Source organism: Balaenoptera ricei, chromosome 16, assembly GCF_028023285.1.
Source record: "Balaenoptera ricei isolate mBalRic1 chromosome 16, mBalRic1.hap2, whole genome shotgun sequence".
Lineage (NCBI taxonomy): Eukaryota > Metazoa > Chordata > Mammalia > Artiodactyla > Balaenopteridae > Balaenoptera > Balaenoptera ricei.
Window position 1 is genome coordinate 65995640 of NC_082654.1, and position 20425 is coordinate 66016064.

The 20425-nt window shown below is 35.9% G+C and overlaps 1 protein-coding gene across 6 annotated transcripts in view; it reads left to right on the forward strand.

Annotated features, from left to right (window-relative positions):
* The window catches only part of HERC4 (HECT and RLD domain containing E3 ubiquitin protein ligase 4), a 131147-nt gene that overhangs the window by 44087 nt on the left and 66635 nt on the right, over positions 1-20425 (forward strand). For all 6 annotated transcript variants that reach the window (XR_009497885.1, XM_059899275.1, XM_059899273.1 and 3 more), the window contains exons 7-8: positions 2980-3110; positions 16021-16181. Coding sequence is in view for 5 of the 6 variants with exons in the window: in XM_059899275.1 (XP_059755258.1) it covers positions 2980-3110; positions 16021-16181 (292 nt within the window). In the remaining variant the exon portion in view is untranslated. The remainder of the gene's footprint in view (positions 1-2979; positions 3111-16020; positions 16182-20425) is intronic.

Sequence of the window (20425 nt, forward strand, 5' to 3'; positions counted from 1 at the left end):
GACCCAACACAGCCATAAATAAATAAATAAATAATTTAAAAAAAAAAGCGTAATGCTTAGTAATAAAGGTGAGCCAAGCAGATGAAAGACCTGTACACTGAAAACTATATGAGACATCAGTGAAAGAAATTGAAGAAGACAGAAATAAATGGAAAGATATCTCATGTTCTTGGATTGGAAGAAGTAATATTGTTAAAATATCCATACTGCTCAAAGTGAGCTACAGATTCAATGCAATCCCTATCCAGATTCCAATGGCATTTTTCACAGAAATAGAGCAATCTTAATATTCATATAGAACCACAAAAGACTCAGAATAGCCAAAGCAGTCTTGAGAAAGAACAATGAAGTGAAGGCATAACGGTTTCTGATTTTAAACTATATTACAAAGCTGTAGTAATCAAAGCAGTATGATACTGGCATAAAAGCAGACACATATATCAGTCAAACAGAATAGATAGCCCAGAAATAAATGCAACTATTCATTGGTACAGTGCCAAGAGCACACAGTGGAAAAGGATAGTCTCTTCAATAAATGATGCTGGGAAATATGGATATCCATATGCAAAAACTGGACTCCTAATTCACACCACTCACAAAATGTAGCTCAAATGGAATAAAGACTTAAATGTAAGACCTGAAACTGTAAAACTCTTAGGAGAAAACATGGGGGGAAAGTTCCTTGACATTAGTATTGGTAGGCATTTTTTGGATGTGACACCAAAAGCACACAGGTAACAAAAGCAAAAATAAACTAAAAGCTTCTGCACAGCAAAGAAAACAGTCAACAAAATGAAAAGTCATCCTGTGGAATGAGAGAAAATATTTGTAAATCATATATCTGATTAGGGGTTAATATCTAAAATATATAAGGAACTCATGTAACTCATGGCTGAAAAACAATCTAATTTTGAAATGGGCAAAGGGCCAGAATAAACATTTTTCCAGAGGAGATATACAAATGACCAAAAGGTACATGAAAAGGGTGCTCAATGTCAATATCACAATCATCAGGAAAATGCAGATCAAGACCACAGTGAGATATCACCTCACTGTTAGGATCCCTATAATTAAAAAAAAAAAAAGGACAAGTATATAGAGAAAAGGGGAGCCCTGTATACTGCTGGTGGGAATATAAATTGGTGCGGCCATTAGGGAAAACAATATGAAGCTTCCTCAAAAACTTAAAAATAGAACTACTGTAGGACCCAGCAGTTCCACTTTTGGATGTATTTCTGAAGGAAATGAAAACAGGATCTCAGAGAGATAAATACATTCTCATGTTTTTTGAAGCATTATTCACAATAGCCAAGATATTTAAACAACCTAAGTGTCCATTGCCAAATGAGTGGATAAAGGAAATGTGATGTGTACATGTTTGTGTGCATATGCGCACACACTGGAATATTATTCAGCCATAAAAAGGGGAAATCCTTTCATTTGTAACAACATATATGAACCTCAAGGGCATTATGGTAAGTGAAATAAGCCAGGCAAAGACACACTAAATGGTATCACTTATATGTGGCATTGTTAAAAAAAAAAAAAAAAAGGGTGGGGATAGAAAGTCAAATTCATAGAAACAAAGAGTAGAATGGTGGTTGCCAGGGGGTAGGGGGTGAGGGAAATGGGGATATGTGGTCAAAGGGTACAAACTTCTGTTACAAGATTATTAAATTCTGAGGATCTAATGTACAGCATGGTGACTGTAATTAACGATACAGTATTCTATGCTTGAAATCTGCTAAGAGTAGATCTGAAGCTTTCTCACACACACACACACAAGAAGGATTATATGAGGTGATGGATGTGTTAATTAACTTGACTGGTAATAATTTCACAGAGTATATGTCAAGTCATGCTGTGCCCTTTAAATATATACAATTTTATGTCAAGTCAATGATATCAATAAAACTGGAAAAAACATAAGAAATAAAAATTAACACTTGCTATTTCTGTCCAAAAAAAGGAAATTAATACTTTTTGTGTGATAATAGTATTGTATCATATATTTTTATCTGTTAGAGGTATATGCCATTGAAGATACATATGCATTTATATGTGAAATGATTTGTTGACCACAGTGTACTTTAAAGTACTCCAGTACTTTTTTTGCTTTAAAGTACCCCCAAAAAAGGGAAGTGGGAGGGGCATCAATGAAACAGGATTATCTAAGTTTTGCCAGTTGAAACTGAGTGATGTTATGTGATCATTCATATATAGATAAATATATATATGTATGTATGTCTTTTGTGCATTTGTTTACATTTCCCATGATAAAAAAATTTTAAACAGAAAAATCAATTTCCTTACATAGCAATCTGTATAAATACTTATATCCTGCTTTCATCATTTAGTAGCATAAATTTGTATACATAGCTGCAACTATGAAGAAAAGCAATTGAATTGAAAAGTACTAACTGTGCTTGTGTTAAAATGTCATCATGAATTACTTTTTAAAAACATAACCTTTAATCCTGTTATGCATTTTTATGATAAATATTTTAAAGACCATTTATATTTTAGTAACTGTATGCTAAGAATAGCTATATTAGTGCACTCTCTGGTTACATATACTCTTTTTTTGCAGAGCTACTTTGGAAACTGAAAATGATACCATTTTTAGGTTTTGTGAAATTTTATAGGTGTGTACTTGGGATTCAACAAGACTATAACGATAGTAAAAGGCAATGCAAAAAATAATTATTAGTATCTCTTTAATGATGACTTTATAATGATGAGAACATAATTAAATACTTTTAAAATATGTGAAAATAATTAGCCATATCAGCCTGGAACTCTTAGATTTAAGACATTTTACCTTGAAAAGTCAAGGTATCTTGACTATCTTATCATCTGTTAAATTGCGAAGACAATACAAGAGAAAATTTGACTCCATATTAAAGATTAACTTACTTTCCTGAAGATTATTTTATCAGGCTTTCTAATGACAAAGGGTTGTTTTGTTTTTTTTTTTAGGAAGGTGGAGTGTTTACTTTTGGAGCTGGAGGGTATGGTCAGTTGGGTCATAACTCTACCAGTCATGAAATAAACCCAAGGAAAGTTTTTGAACTTATGGGAAGCATTGTCACTCAGATTGCTTGTGGAAGGTAAGCAGTTTTAGAAAAGAGTATTTTGATCTATAACCCAATTATTTAGGATTTTTTTTTTTTTAACAGTCCAGGGGTCTTTTTTTTTTTTAATCTATTATGCCATGAATTCATAGGGAATGGCTTCTAGCAGCTTAGGCCCCTTTCCATTGGTTCTCACAAAGTGTGCTTCTCTGGTGGAACAGGCTGGCACTTCATTTGAACCTGAGTGCCTTTCTATTTGGCTTCCTTTTTTTTTTTTTTTTTCTTTCTTTCTGTTTTTTTTTAATTGGAGTATAATTGCTTTACAATGTTGTTAGTTTCTGCTGTACAACAAAGTGAATCAGCTATATGTATACATATATCCCCTCCCTCTTGGACCTCCCTCCCACCCCACCCCCCATCCCACCCATCTAGGTCATCGCACACTGAGCTGAGCTCCCTGTGCTATACCGCAGGTTCCCACTAGCTATCTATTTTACACATGGTAGTGTATATATGTCAATCCTAATCTCCTAATTCATTCCACCCTCCTGTTCTCTACATCTGCGTCTCTATTCCTGCCCTGCAAATAGGATAATCTGTACCATTTTTCTAGAGTCCACATATATGCGTTAATATACGATATTTGTTTTTCTGACTTCACTCTGTATGCCAGACTTTAGGTCCATCCACGTCTCTACAAATGACCCAGTTTTGTTCCTTTTTATGGCAGAGTAATATTCCACTGTCTATATATACCACATCTTCTTTATCCATTTATCTGTCAGTGGACATATAGGTTGCTTCCATGTCCTAGCTATTGTGAATAGTGCTGCAGTGAACATTGGGGTACTTTTTTTTTTTTTTTTTTCTGATCATTTTTCTTCATATGTTTCAGGAAGCTATCATGGCTCTTAGGCTGCTGAATATGCTTGATATGTTCATTAATTCTCTTGGCAAGAAGAATCTTGCCCTTAACTTGTTTGTTTACAACAGTGCCAGTAGCATGCAGGGTAACATTGTAGACTCTTCCAGTTTTACCTTGGTAACATTTGTGGGGCATTCCTTTTTGAACAGTGTCATTTCCTTGATGTTTACAGTATCACATAGTTTCTTGTAGATTTGCACGTGTTGTGGCTAAAGGAGGAACTTCATGTTTTCTGGAATGCCTCGATAAGATATAGCGGTGCCTCTCCTCTTTCCCTTTGTGTTCGTCATTTTTGCAAATTACTGTAACATGGTAGTTCCAGTTGAAAGTGGAGATTTTTAAAATGAATTGTTCAGGAATCTAGTAATCTAAAATAAAAAACATTATCTTCTACATGCCTGATTTGCTGCTAAGGAATCATAGTAAGAGGAGAACCTTCTTTTATACTGATTATTTTACCTTTCTCTATTTGAAACAAATTTATCTGAGGCAAGATATTAATAAGGTAAATGTAATACTGTATATAACATTAAATAAATATAATTTATTGTATGTAACATCACACTTGAAGGGAAACTACAGATTGTCTTTTTTTCTTTTGCTTTTCCACCTTTTTTTTCTTTAAAGAATGAAGAAATTGACCAATTAATTACTTAAGACATAAGATTAGTTAGTGGTGAAAGTTGAATTGGACTCCTGATCTCCTGATTCCCAGTTCTTGGGAGTAAATAGGAGTCAGAGCTTTGTAACTGAGCTTCACCTTTTTTTTTTTTTTTTTTTTTTTTTTTTTTTTTTTTATTTTATTTTATTTTTATTTTTGGCTGTGTTGGGTCTTCGTTGCTGCACACCGGCTTTCTCTAGTTGCGGCACGCGGGGGCTACTCTTCGTTGCGGTGCGTGGGCTTCCCATTGCGGTGGCTTCTCTTGTTGCAGAGCACAGGCTCTAGGTGTATGGGCTTCAGTAGTTGCGGCACACAGGCTCGGTAGTTGTGGCTCGCAGGCTCTAGAGCACAGGCTCAAGAGCACAGGCTCAAGAGCACAGGCTCAGTAGTTGTGGCGCACAGGCTTAGTTGCTCCGTGGCATGTGGGATCTTCCTGGACCAGGGCTCGAACCCGTGTCCCCTGCATTGGCAGGCGGATTCTTAACCACTGCGCCACCAGGGAAGCCCTGAGCTTCACCTTTGATGGATTAAATTTTGGTGGACTCCCCAGAGGCAAAATATCCTTTGCTTCAGTAACTCAGTTTTGACCACTTAGCTTAGTTTTCCAGCTAGTATGTATCTTTATACAATATAGTTAAGTTTTCCAACATTAATTCAAGTACATAGAATTACACTGTAGGTAGCCTTTGGTGACTTTTTTTTTTTTTTTAACATCATGCTGTATGATTATCCATATGTGTGTAGCTATGGTTCTCCATCATTAGGTCTTATTGATGTGTTTTACTCAATTATATGCATATATAATTATTTTCTCAGTCATGGGCACTTGGGTATTTCCAGTTTTTGGCAAATACAAATAATGTTGCTTTGAACATTTATTATATAATATACATAAACTTTAATATTTCTAAAGTATATACCTAGAATGGAATTTCTGGGTCAAAGAGTATACTTAATTTGAGTTTTGTAGGTTAATGTCACCCTGTTTACCAGAATGGTTATACCAGTTTACCTTCCCATCACTATTGTATGAGAATTCCTATGTCCTTGTCACCATTTGGTATTGTTAGACTTTTAAATTTTTGCTAATCTCTTGGATATATAGTGGTACTTAATCATGACTTTAATTTGCATTTCCATGATTTGATAGGGATTGCATTGAGTTGGTAGATCACTTTCAGAAGTATTGACATCTTAACAATATTAAGTCTTTCAAACCATGAATCTGGGATGTCTTTCCATTTATTTAATTTCTTTCAGTAATATTTTGTAGTTTTCATTGTATGTCTTTTATCTATTTGCTTTCTCTATGCCTCACACTTTTTTTGTCCCTGATTTCCTATGTTACTGTTTTCTTCTGTGTTTAGTTTGTTTTTTGCAGTGAAATGTTTTAGTTTCCTCTCATTTCCTTTTCTGTATATTCTATAGCTATCTTTTTGTGGTTACCATGGGGATTACATTTAATATCCTAAAGTTATAACACTCTAACTCAAATTTATACTAGGTCAATTTCAATAACATACAAAAACTTTGTTCCTATATAGCTCAGTCCCCACCCCATTTCATTTATTGGTGTCATAAGATAACTTTTTTATACATTGTGTGTCAGAAAACATAAATTAATAATTTTATGCATTAGTCTCTTAAATTCTGTAGAAAACAAAATTTGGAGGAAAAATCCACAAAATTACAATAATACTAGCTTTTATAATCACCCATATATTTACCTTTACTGAGATCTTTATTTTTTCATACAGCTTCAAGTTACTGTCTAGTGTCCTTTCATTTCAACCTGTAGGATTCTTTTTAGTATTTCTTAAAGGTCAGGGCTGGTGATAAACTCCCTGAGCTTTTATCTGTAAATGTCTTAATTTCTTTCTCACTTTTGAAGGACAGTTTTGTCAGATAATCAGATTCTTTGTTGATAGGTTTTTTCTTTCAGCAGTTTGAATATATAAGCCCACTGCCTTCTGACCTGCAAAGTTTCTGCTGAGAAATCTACTGAGAATCCTATTGAGGATCCCTTGTATGTGACAAGTCACTTCTCTCTTGCTTCATTCAGGTTTCTTTCTTTGTCTTTCGACAGTGTGATTGTAATGTGTCTCAGTATGGGTCTCTTTCAGTTCTTCCTACATGGAGTTTCTTGAATGTTTATGTCTTTCATCAAGTTTGGGTATTTTTTGGTTATTATTTCTTCAAATGATCTCTCTTTACCTCTTTTTACCTTCTGGAACTCCCACAGTGCCCATGTTGGTCCACTTCATGATGTCCCATAGGTCCCTTAGGTTCTCTTTACTTTTGTTCAGTCTTTTTTCTTTCTTTTCCTGAGACTTAATAATTTTAATTGTTTTATGTTCAAGTTCCTGTATTCTTTTTTCTTTCTGCTCAAATCTGCCTTTGAATCCCTCCAGTGAGTTTTTTATTTTAGTTAATGTATTTTTCATCTCCAGAACTTCCTTTTGGTGTGTTTTTAGGTTTTCTGTTTTTTTATTGATATTTCCATTTTCTTCATATATTGTTTTCGTGACTATTTCCATGTCTTCCTTTAGTTATTTGAGCATCTTTAAGAAAATTATTTTAGTTTTTGTCTATTAAGGTTCATCATCTGGTTGTTCTCAGGGAACAACCCTGTTGATTTATTTTTTTAAAGTAGACTTTATTTTTTACAGCATTTTTAGGTTCACTAGAAAATTAAATGGTATATTTGTTTCAATTGATGAACCTACTGTTGACAAAAATAATCAATAAACAATCTGTAATAGGAAAAGAAAGGAGTTTTATTTGAGCCAAACTGAGGACAATAGCCTGGAAGACAGCTTCTCATATAACTCTGAGGAACTACTCCTCCAGAGAAGCATGGTTTTCAGCACAGTTTTATATCTTGTCAGAAGAAAGAACATCAAACAAGTCAGGGATACATTCCTTCAGGGCTTCCCAAAAAACAGATCAGCATGTACACAGCAAGTCCATATGGCCTTGGCACCTGGGAAGAGAGTCTTATCATCTAAGGAGTGCCAGCATTGGCATCCCAGGAAGGGAGGGATTTAATCTTTATTTTTAACATGGATATTCTTTACTTCTGGTCATTGTGCCCTTTTCTTTAATAATTACAGTAGATATACAGTATATGTTTGATAGGCCACAAGCAGGCTGTTTTAGTTAGGATTAAAATCATGTTAACTTATGTATAAGCCAGAATGACTTCCCCATACCTCAATATGTGAACATTTCTTTCATCGCTACATTGACAGATCATTACAGGTGTACATAGTGTATGTTAGGGTTCATTCTGTGGGTTTGGACAAATGTATAATGATGTGATCCACCATTATAGTATCATACAGGGTAATTTCAATGCCCTAAAAATCCTGTGTGCTCCCCTTATTTATCCTCCCCACTTCCCTAACTCCTGGCAGTCACTGATTTTTAGTCTCATAGTTTTGCCTTTTCTGGAATGTAATATAATTGGAGTCACATAGTATGTAGCCTTCTCAGATTGTCTTCTTTCACTTAGTAATATGCATTTATGGTTCCTCCATGTTTTTTCATGGCTTGATTGCTGATTTCTTTTTAATGCTAACTAATATTCCAGTGTCTAGATGTACCAGTTTGTTTATCCATTCACCTACTGAAGGACATCCTGGTTGCTTCCAAAGTTTGGCAGTTATGAATAAAGCTATTATAAATATCTGTGTCAGGTTTTTGTGTAGACACAGGTTTTTAACTCCTTTGGATGAATAATGAAGAGCAAAATTGCTGAATCATATTGTAACAGTATGTTTAGTTTTGTAAGAAACCATCAAACTGCCTTCCAAAGGAGCTATATCATTTTGGATTCCCATGTTGGTTTATTTTTTCCTTTGAATGGGCCTTACTTTCCAATTTCTTTGCATTCTCTGTGATTTTTTTTCTTGTTGAAAACTGTACATTTGAACCTAATAATGGGGTAACTCTAGAAATAATATTCTTTCCCTTCTCTAGAGTTTGCTGTTTTTTGTTTTGTTTTTATTTTTTGATTTTTATAGGTTGTCTCTGTGCCAAGGATCAGCCCGAGGTGTAAACATAAGGTCTTCTCAGGTCATTTCTGAGACTGCACCTTTTCCGGGGCATGCACAATGACTTTCTAAATTCCTGTGTATGTGCAGTTACATTTGAATGTCCTAGATCTTAAATGACTGACTTCTAAAAGGGGCAGAAGAAAAAAGAAAGGGGAGAAAATAGAAGAAAATAAAAGGGAAGAAAACACCAGCCCTTTAAATCCTCTGGAAGTCTCTTCAGCTGGAGGGGAATAGGCTTGTAACAGTGGTCAGAAGGGGTGCAGAAAAGACTTACCCATCTTTGTATCTGTACCTCTGTGATCAGAAGCAGCAATCAGTGATTGGAGGACCAATCTCAAATATAAGGACAGGGTCCTTATTGCCTACCCTGGCTCCCACAAGCTATGTCCGAGATACTCTTGGAGCACGTGGATTATTGCCTGTCACAGGGCTGAGGGTGAAGGGGTAGGTAGCTACTACTGTGCTAAATGCTGAAATTAATCAAAATTAATTGCAATTTACCACCCAAGCCTTCCCTTGGAAATTGCAAGCCTTTAATAGACTCCAGAGTTTTAAAATAGTTACATCAGACAGATTCTGTCACAGCAGTTGTTGTCTAAGTGAGGAGACAGATTCCTGGTGCTTCCTATGCCGCCATCTTCTCAGACTCATCCACTCATAGCTCCATCTTCGAAAACTCCTTTGCCCTCCTGCTTTTTAGTGCCACTGTTGCCATAAATTAAGGTCCATGTGTATGTGGATCTGTTTCTGTCATCTCTATCTTATTCTTTCAATATGTGTGTCTATCCCTGTTTGATTATTCTTGATTTCTCCTTGTATGTCTGTCAGTTTTTGCTTTTGCTTTTGAAGCTGTGTTCTTAAGTGCATAAAATTTAAATTTTATCCATTCTTTTTTTTTTTTAAAGTATTTTCTCCTATTTCTTTTTTTTTTTTTTTTTTTTTACTTTTTTTTAATAATTCTTTATTTTATTTATTTATTTTTGGCTGTGTTGGGTCTTTGTTTCTGTGCGAGGGCTTCCTCCAGTTGCGGCAAGCGCGGGCCACTCTTCATCGCGGTGCGTGGACCTCTCACTATCGCAGCCTCTCTTGTTGTGGAGCACAGGCTCCAGACGCGCAGGCTCAGTAGTTGTGGTTCACGGGCCTAGTTGCTCCGCGGCATGTGGGATCTTCCCAGACCAGGGCTTGAACCCGTGTACCCTGCATTGGCAGGCAGATTCTCAACCACTGTGCCACCAGGGAAGCCCCCTATCCATTCTTGATGAATTGAACCTTTTGTCATTGTGGTGGTGATCCTCTAGATCTCTAATATCATTTTTGTTTCCTTAAAGTCTGTTTTATCTGATGTGAATAGAGCTCCACCTGCTTTTATATTGATATATATATATATATATATATATTTTTTTTTACCTATTTATTTTTTTTCTATTCTTTTACTTTGTCTTTCTGTATGTTTTAGATGAATCTCATGTAAATAGCATTAAGTTAGATTTTTTTTAAAAATCCATCCTAACAATCTTTGTCTTTTAAATGGACCAATTTGCCAAGTTTTATGTTTTTTTATTATTACTAATATATTTGGGTTTAAACCTGCCATCATATTTTGTACTGTTTGTGCTACCTGTTTATTTTCGTTTTCTTTCTTTTCTTTTTTGCCTTTCTTTGGATTAATAAAGTTTTTAGTCAGTTTATTTTTATTTTATTTTTAAAAATTTATTTATGTATGGCTGTGTTGGGTCTTCGTTGCTACGCGTGGGCTTTCTCTAGTTGCAGTGAGCAGGGGCTACTCTTCATTGCAGTGCGTGGGCTTCTCATTGCAGTGGCTTCTCTTGTTGCAGAGCACGGGCTCTAGGTGCGTGGGCTTCAATAGTTGTGGCACACGGGCTCAGTAGTTGTGGCACATGGGCTTAATTGCTCTGCGGCATGTGGGATCTTTCAGGACCAGGGCTTGAACCCGTGTCCCCTGCATTGGCAGGCGGATTCTTAACCACTGCACCACCAGGGAAGTCCTTTTAGTCAGTTTAATTCCCTCTACCCATTTGGAAATTTGGGAACTCTTTTTTAGTTGTTACTCTAGAAATAACAACATTAATCTTTAAGTTATATTAATACTTTCCCCCTTTTCTGGAAGTTGTAAGACCTTCATTTACCTTCCCAACTTTTCTTTCTCTATATTTATTTATTTTCTTTTTTTGGCCATGCCGTGCAGCATGTGGGATCTTAGTTCCCTGACCAGGGATTGAACCCATGCCCCCTGCATTGGGAGCGCAGAGTCTTAACAACTGGACCACCAGGGAATTCCCATTCATTCTCTATATATTTTTAAACCCCAGAAGAACATTGCTTCATAATAGTCAGTGTACATTTAGAAATGGCTCTACATATATTTACTACAATTTTTTTCTCTTTATTTTTTACAATTAGTTTCATTTTCCTTTTATCAGCCACCCTTTGGAATTTTCTTTAAGTAGATTTGCAGGTGGCAGACTCTTTTGTGTAACTAAAAATGTCTGTATTGCACCTTCGTTCATGAATGATGTTACTGGTTATAGAACTGTAGCTTGGCATTTGCTTGCGGCACTTAAGATAACATTCTACTGTCTTTTGACTTCAGTTCTTCTGAGAAGTCGGCTGCTGGTATGTTGCTCCTTTGAAGGTAATTTGTCTCTTTTCTCTCTCTCTTCAGTTTTGCTTTCATTTGTCAGAGTATGGATTTCCTCATTTTCTTACTGGACTTCTTGAATCTGTGGAATAATCTCTCTTTAGATACAGCTTTTCCTTTCCTCACAGGACTCTGATTGGATGTGTATTAAATCGTCTCACTCCACCTTGTAGTCTTACTTTCCACATTTTTGTCCCTCTTTGCTGCCTTCTTGATTATTTTTATGATTTATATTTCAGTTCATTAATTCTCATACTATATTTTTTGTTAAACCTATATTCTTGATTTTGGTTATTGTGATTTTTCAGTTCTAGTGTTTCATACTGGTTCTTTTTAAAAATCTGAAACAACTTTTTTCTTTAATCTTTCCAGCTGTCAGTTTTCAACCTTGGCCTTTATTTCTTGGACATTAAACAAGTATGAAACATAATTATTCTAGATTCTTGTGTTTGAAAATTCTGATATCTGAAATCTTTTTTTTTTTTTGCTTTTTAAGTTTATTTATTTATGTATTTTATTTATTTATGGCTGTGTTGGGTCTTCGTTTCTGTGTGAGGGCTTTCTCTAGTTGTGGCAAGTGGGGGCCACTCTTCATCGCGGTGGGTGGGCCTCTCATTATCGCGGCCTCTCTTTTTGCGGAGCACAGGCTCCAAACGCGCAGGCTCGGCAATTGTGGCTCACGGGCCTAGCCACTCCGCGGCATACGGGATCTTCCCAGACCAGGGCTCGAACCCGTGACCCCTGCATTGGCAGGCAGATTCTCAACCACTGTGCCACCAGGGAAGCCCCTGATACCTGAAATCTTTAGGGATCTATTTCTATTGTTTCTTCTTTCTGCTAGGTTTTGTTCATGGTACCCTGTTTCTTTGCCCAGTTTTGTGTGTTTGACCATGTATTTGAAAAATTATTTATGGGGATGATTTGACAAAGCCTTCCTTTCCTTTTTTCATATATGAATCAGGATAAAAGGTAAATAAAAGCTCAACATATAAGTGAGCAGAAATGCTTGCTATCTTAATCTTGTTTATTAGACTGTTGAAGTTATACATGAATATATATTCACTAAAGTGTAGAGATTTCAACTTTCCTTGTTTATCCACTTCATGAGTAATTCATTAAAAGATTATAAATATTTTTAGGTAATTTTTTTCCAATGAAATATTTAATCAGTCCCTTGTGAGATAGCACAGATTGTTTAATGTTATCCAGTTTTGTAATTTTTTTTTAATATTTTAATATTTATTTATTTATTTAATTAATTTATTTATGGCTGTGTTGGGTCTTCGTTTCTGTGCGAGGGCTTTCTCTAGTTGTGGCAAGCGGGGGCCGCTCTTCATAACGGTGCGCGGGCCTCTCACTATCACGGCCTCTCTTGTTGCAGAGCACAGGCTCCAGACGTGCAGGCTCAGCAATTGTGGCTCACGGGCCTAGTTGCTCCGTGGCGTGTGGGATCTTCCCAGACCAGGGCTCGAACCCATGTCCCCTACATTGGCGGACAGATTCTCAACCACTGCGCCACCACGGAAGCCCAGTTTTGTAATTCTTAACAGTAAAAATGTGCTTGATTTGAATAGTTATTCTTAACTCTGTAAACTTAGTTCTTTCTAGTAATTTTATTTATTTAATTATTGGACTGGGGGAGGAATTTCAGTTATATATTAATTGAGATGTAAAAAATTATCTACAGAGGGAATGTCGGTTGGTATCATGACCAGTTTGATTTCCAGATAGTTGGTACTGTAAGAACTATGTATTATTTCCTTATTAAATAATTGTCAGAAACTTCCTGAAGGAAGCAGGCAAGGGACACCAGAAATGTGAACTCATCAAAGAGATAATCCAAATGGAAAAGATTCTGATTCCAGTAGTATAGTGTCATATTGTTTTTGAGCTATTATATCAAATATAGGATTTGAGATAGTTATGTTTGTTCAGTGGCTCTCAACTCTTGACTTCATGCTGTAATCCTTTGGAGAGTTTTTAGTAATATGTATTGTTGCCTAGGCTCACTCCTAGGCAACTCCAAAATGCAGCCAGGGTTAAGAACCACTGCTTCAGTAGACCAGTTTGAGGAGGAATTTAACGAACTAGTATTGAGCAGTTGTTTTTAAACTGTTGATATGTTCCTTTGAAATGTCACAGCGGCTGCTTCCTGAAGGAGGCAGACTGGGCAATGTTAAACCCTTCTTCATCCAGAACAGTTTGTCTGTTTTATATGCTAGGATTCCATTTAATGTTTATTTTGTTAAGAGTATCCTTGATTTAGAATTTTTTTATTAACCTCAGCTCATCTGGCTCTGAGATAAGATGGTTGTTAGATTCTACTTAGTTTTCCAGTAATGTGACAGACTAGATAACTTGAAAACCCTTTTGAATCAAAACACCTTTTAAATAACATAGATTAGTTTACCAGCAAGTAAAGGGAATTCCACAGGGCAAAAACAAGGAAATCTGAAAAACATACCTATTAGTTTGAACTGACTCTGGAGCTGCTCTGAAAAAATTTGCCAATCTAGGTAACGTATTAATTAGCTTATTTTGCTAAACAAATCACCCCAAAACTTAGTGGCTTAATACAATTACCTATTTAGCTAATAATTCTGTGGTTCAGTGATTTGGGCTGGGCTTAGCTGGGCAGTCCTGTTTTCTTTTTTTGGCTGCATTGCGTCTTTGTTGCTGCGCGTGGGCTTTCTCTAATTGCGGCGAGTGGGGACTACTCTTTGTTGCAGTGCGTGGGCTTCTCATTGTGGTGGCTTCTCTTGTTGCAGAGCACAGGCTCTAGGAGTGCAGGCTTTAGTAGTTGTGGCACGTGGGCTCAGTAGTTGTGGCTTGCGGGCTTAGTTGCTCTGCAGTGTGTGGATCTTCCCGGACCAGGGCTCGAACCCGTGTCCCCTGCATTGGCAGGCAGATTCTTAACCACTGCGCCACCAGGGAAGTCCCTGGGCAGTTCTCATCTTAGCTGAACTTAGTTAATCAGCCAATGATCTGGGTAGGGGCTGGGTAGTCTGTGGGGACCTTAGCTGGGTCAGCTTGTCTCTGCTTCAGATTATATATCATCCTTCAAATGCTAACCTTGGGTTATTCTCATGATGGTAGAGCAGAGTTCCAAAAGAGAGAGGGAAAGAGTGCAAAGCCACTTGTGAGGCATAGGCTCAGATCTGATGCACTGTCATTTCTGCTGCATTCTGTTCAAAGCAAGCCGCAGGTCAGAGACCGGTTTTAAGACATGGAGAAATAGATTCACCATCTTGGTGGGAACACCTGCAGAAGTCATATTGTAAGGATAATGGGTATCGGGAAAAGAATAACTTGGGTCCTTTTTATAAACAGTACACCACAGATGGCAAAGGAGTTTGGAATAAGAGATGAGACCTAAGAACTGGTAGAGACAGTAGTGAGGCCTGTGAAACCATCTCCTCCCAGTAAAGCCGCCTCATGGGAAGCGTTCACAATGAAATATTCTCTTGCTAGTTTAAGGAGACTTTTCTGGCCTTGGCCTATTTTCTGGTTTGGATCTCCCCTCAGAATTTGTAACCACAGGACTGCCCTAAAGTAGGCTTGGGGCTTGTCAGAGTAGTCCTGGGTTGGTGTATATGTATTATATTTCACAATATATTAAGGGTTTTAAATGAAGTGACTGGCTGGCTGTTTTGAAAAAAAGAACTAGGAATGGTATAAAACATAGTCATTAAAAGTTTAAATTCAGTGGATAGTTGAAACAGCAGGTTGGACACACTGCTAAAGAGAAAAATAATGACTTGAAAGATAGATCCAAGGAAATTACTCACAAGGGGTATGGACATTAAAGAGAAGTTAAAAGACTGGTAGGGTATGTTGGGAAGCTGAAACGTTTGTCTAATATTATCAAGAAGAGAATTGAATAAATGGGAGAGACAGTATTTGCAGAAATAACACTTAAGAATTTGTCAGACTTGATTGAAGCCATAAAACCTGAGATTGAGGAACACAAGGCCTGAGCTGGATAATCACCTTTAACCCATTCCTAAACATACAGTAGTGAAGCATCAGAAGGAGTTGGATAGGTTCACTGCTTAGTGGGTTTTCTTTAGCTTCAGTTCCATAATTTCTTAGGTTTGCTTCCACTCTGCAATCTCTAGAGGAGTCTGAGTGTGTATACATAAGGATAAATTTCTTTTGAAGAAAGGAAACATTGTTTCGTCATGCAGTTTTATATATACCAATCTTCTGCCCAGTTCTTATCTTAAAACTTTTGAGTGATGCCCAGATGGTGGGCTCTCATAGACCATAGAGCTCTAAGCTAGAACCTGACAGAGAGGGAAGGCGGCTGGGGAGCTTTCTTGGACAGCATAGTTAGATGCTACCTCTAGTGCTAAATCATATATTGTAAGGGATTCCAGTATAGAGCTGGGCCTTTTTAAATTTGGATATTTGTGGGAATATTCTGGAATATGCTTTATGCAGCCTGCCTGTGTGGTACAGAATTCATTCAGTATAGAGTAAGGCTATTAAATATTTTGTACAGAAAATTTTAGAACTATAATGGTTTTATTAACTTACTTTTGAAGACAAAAATTATATCAGTAATATTTGCTATGCTTTTCTGAATGTAAATTGTTTGAAAGGTAACATTAAGTCTGAGGTTTTCTATCATTTTACTCTAGGCAGCACACTTCTGCTTTTGTTCCTTCATCAGGACGAATTTATTCTTTTGGACTTGGTGGTAATGGACAGCTAGGAACTGGTTCAACAAGCAACAGAAAAAGTCCTTTCACTGTGAAAGGAAATTGGTTCCCTTATAATGGGCAATGTCCACCAGATTTTGGTAAGTTCTTTTACATTAAAGCTTTGCTGCACACACTAAAATTATTGTTAAAATGTTGCTCTTAAAGGATGAACTTTTCTATGTTTTAAATGAAAGAATTACAAGATACATTGTTTAGTGAAAATAGCAAGGTACAGAATACTGTATATGGTTGCTTAGTTTGTTTATATATATGCATAAGGAAACCCAGGATAAATAAAATAATGAAAGTAGGTTGGCATATGGGAACTGAATGGTGACTAGATACCAGTGGGAGGGAAGTGTTTTTGTTTTTTATTTTTGATTATGGTAAAATACACATAATACAAAGTTTATGAACTTAACGATTTTTAAGTGCACAGTCAGTAGTGTTAAGTACATTCACATTGTTGTGTAACTACCTCCAGAGCGTTTTTGTCTTGCAAAACTAAAACTCTGTGTTCATTAAACAACAATTCTCCATTCAGTCTTCCCACTAGCTGGCAACCATTCTGCATTCTGTCTCTGTGAATTTGACTTAGCTCTAAATATCTCATAAGTGGAATCATAACAGTATTTGTTTTTTTGTGATTGGCTTGTTTTATAAACTTAGCATAATGTCCTTAAGGTTCATCCATGTTACAGCATGTGTGTATAGACCACATTTTGTTTATCTGTGAATTGCTGATGGACATTTGGATTGTTTCCACCTTTTGACTACTGTGAATAATGCTGCTATAAACATGGGTGTATAAATGTCTCTTCAAGACCCTGCTTTCAATTCTTTTGGGGTATATACGAGACTTTAAAATTATATAACATTTTCTATTTATCTGAAATTTGAACATATAAATATATTACCTATTTGAAATATTAAAATATAAAATTTGCTTTTATATCCCTACTGCTTTGGCCAAATCTATATTTTTGTTTTCTCTTACTCTTTTAATAGATCTGGTTATCTTTTCAATGATACTAACTTAATACTTAAAGAATTTGAAATGTTCAGATGCTGTTTTCTCATTCACTTCTTTGACATGCTGCAACCAAAATGTACTTTTTAAAATATTTCCTTTACCATCCTAAACTATACCTCAGAATTGTTTTCTCATTTATTTTATCTATGTTTGATTGTCTTTGGGATTTTTCTCTGAGTTGTGGGACTTGAGTCGAGACTATTCTGTGATGAACCTACTATGAAGGTTGACATTTGAAAAGGTCCATCACTTTTTTTTATTTAACAAAGGTCAGGATATGATACTATTTTTTTCTTGTTTTTGTTTGATTTTGTGTTAGAATATGGCTTCGCTTTCTTCCAGTCACTCTTAGGTTTGGAACTTGCATTTATTTTAGTAGTATCGTTCTTTTTCTTATGTCCTTAGGAGCATGCTGGTGTTTCATCATATCAGTTTCTTCCACAAGGCACCATTAATAACCTAACAAAGAGATTTGTAATTTAAAGCAGCATGGATATTGTAAGGAATCATGTATTTCTGTTTATACAGTTTAGTCACTTAGAGATGCATTTTGTTGCCTTTGAAACTGCATACCTTAAGATTATTTGCATTAAAGTGGGAAAGGAAATGGAGTTCTAAAAGCAGTCATTTTTGCTACAATTTAGTTTCATTAAAAAATTGTTTATTCACAGTAGCCAAAAGGCATAAACAACTCATGTCCATCAACAGATGAATGGATAGAAAAGTATGATATATACATGTAATTGAATATTAGCCATATACAGGAATGAAATTTTGGTACATGCCACAGCATGGAAGAAACTTGAAAACGTGCTAAGTGAAAAAAGCCTGACACAAAAGGATAAATATTGTATGACTCCTCTTGTATGAGGTACCTAGAACAAATTTATAGAGACAGAGAGAACACTGGTTACCAGGGTCTGGAGGGAGGGGAGAATGAGGAGTTGTTTAATGGGTACAAATTTTCTGTTTGGGATGATAAAATGTACTGGAGGAGAATAATGGTGATAGTTGCACAACACTGTGAATTTGCTTGATGCCATGAATTAACACTTTAAAATGGTTAAAACAGTAAATTTTCTGTTATGTATATCTTACCACTATTTTATATATATAATATATATAATGGCTGATAATTATTTTGTACTATACTAAAGCTGTGTAGGATAGGAACTAATTAAATGTGAATTAAATTTACTCAGCCCCTCTAGAAGTTAAGTCCGTGGCCCCCCACCATAAATCACATTGTTAGCATAAACTATCTGGTATGGCCTCAAGGCCACAGGTAAAAAAAGACACTCTTTTTTTCACACACACACACACACACACACACACACACTGTATTTTATTTTTACAAGAGATAAATAAACTGACACCAAGCATTGTAAATGGATGACCACAACAAAAGCAACAATGATTGCAATTACCAAACACGAAACACACTCATACTCTGTCGTAATATTGACATTCAGTCCAGTAATCCTCCACTGTAACAGCTCCTTTACTTTGCAGTGAAAATTGATTTGTATATTTTTTGCCTCTGAGTCCTTGTGGGATTTATTTTATTTAATTTTTAAAAATTATTATTATTATTATTTTTTTATTCAAACAGAAAGTCACAAAAATTATAATCATCCTCATCAGTTCACTCAGTCCCAAGTAATTAATTTTTTTTTTTCATCTTGATCTTTTGTTAGCACTTTTATGAATTCATCACTTTTCCATTAAAGTTCTGAAAATGCTTATTCATTCAGTTCAGCAGTATGGTCAGTTACCAGAAACCTGTACTTGTCAGAGTCTTTTCCATGAATTCCTTGAAGATGAAACCCTTTTATAGGAACATTTTTGCAAAAGCATCAGAGTACACCCAGAACTGTCTGTAAATGACAAAAGACTTAAAAATGACCACGGTTAAAGATTTGATGAAAGTTTATAATAATGCAATTGACAAGGAAATTTAGTTATTTCTGAGATATACATTTTAAAGTAATAACTAGAATTATGACTTATAACATTATACCAGAACATATAAGATTTTTAGAAATTTCATGTAATGTCTGAAATATTTATATTAACATATTTCCATACAAATAACCCAAAGAAAGTTTAGTATTAGTTGTTTTTTTTGTTTTTGTTTGTTTTTTTATACTGCAGGTTCTTATTAGTCATCAGTTTTATACACATCAATGTATACACGTCAATCCCAGTCGCCCAATTCAGCACACCACCATCCCCATCCCACCGTGGTTTTCCCCCCTTGGTGTCCGTACGTTTGTTCTCTACATCTGTCTCAACTTCTGCCCTGCAAACCAGTTCATCTGTACCATTTTTCTAGGTTCCACATACATGCGTTAATATACAATATTTGTTTTTCTCTTTCTGACTTACTTCACTCTGTAGGACAGTCTCTAGGTCCATCCACGTCTCAACAAATGACTCAATTTCGTTCCTTTTTATGGCTGAGTAATATTCCATTGTATATATGTACCACAACTTCTTTATCCATTCATCTCTTGATGGGCATTTAGGTTGCTTCCATGACCTGGCTATTGTAAATAGTGCTGCAATGAACATTGGGGTGCATGTGTCTTTTTGAATTATGGCTTTCTCTGGGTATATGCCCAGTAGTGGGATTGCTGGATCATACGGTAATTCTGTTTTTAGTTTTTTAAGGAACCTCCATACTGTTCTCCATAGTGGCTGTATCAATGTACATTCCCACCAACAGTGCAAGAGGGTTCCCTTTTCTCCACACCCTCTCCAGCATTTGTTGTTTGTAGATTTTCTGATGATGCCCATTCTAACTGGTGTGAGGTGATACCTCACTGTAGTTTTGATTTGCATTTCTCTAATAATTAGTGAGGTTGAGCAGCTTTTCATGTGCTTCTTGGCCATCTGTATGTCTTCTTTGGAGAAATGTCTATTTAGGTCTTCTGCCCATTTTTGGATTGGGTTGTTTGTTTCTTTAATATTGAGCTTCATGAGCTGTTTGTATATTTTGGAGATTAGTCCTTTGTCTGTTGATTCGTTGCAAATATTTTCTCCCATTCTGAGGGTTGTCTTTTCGTCTTGTTTATGGTTCCCTTTGCTGTGCAAAAGCTTTGAAGTTTCCTTAGGTCCCATTTGTTTATTTTTGTTTTTATTTCCATTACTCTAGGAGGTGGATCAAAAAAGATCTTGCTGTGGTTTATGTCAAAGAGTGTTCTTCCTGTGTTTTCCTCTAAGAGTTTTATAGTGTCCAGTCTTACATTTAGGTCTCGAATCCATTTTGAGTTTATTTTTGTGTATGGTGTTAGGGAGTGTTCTAAT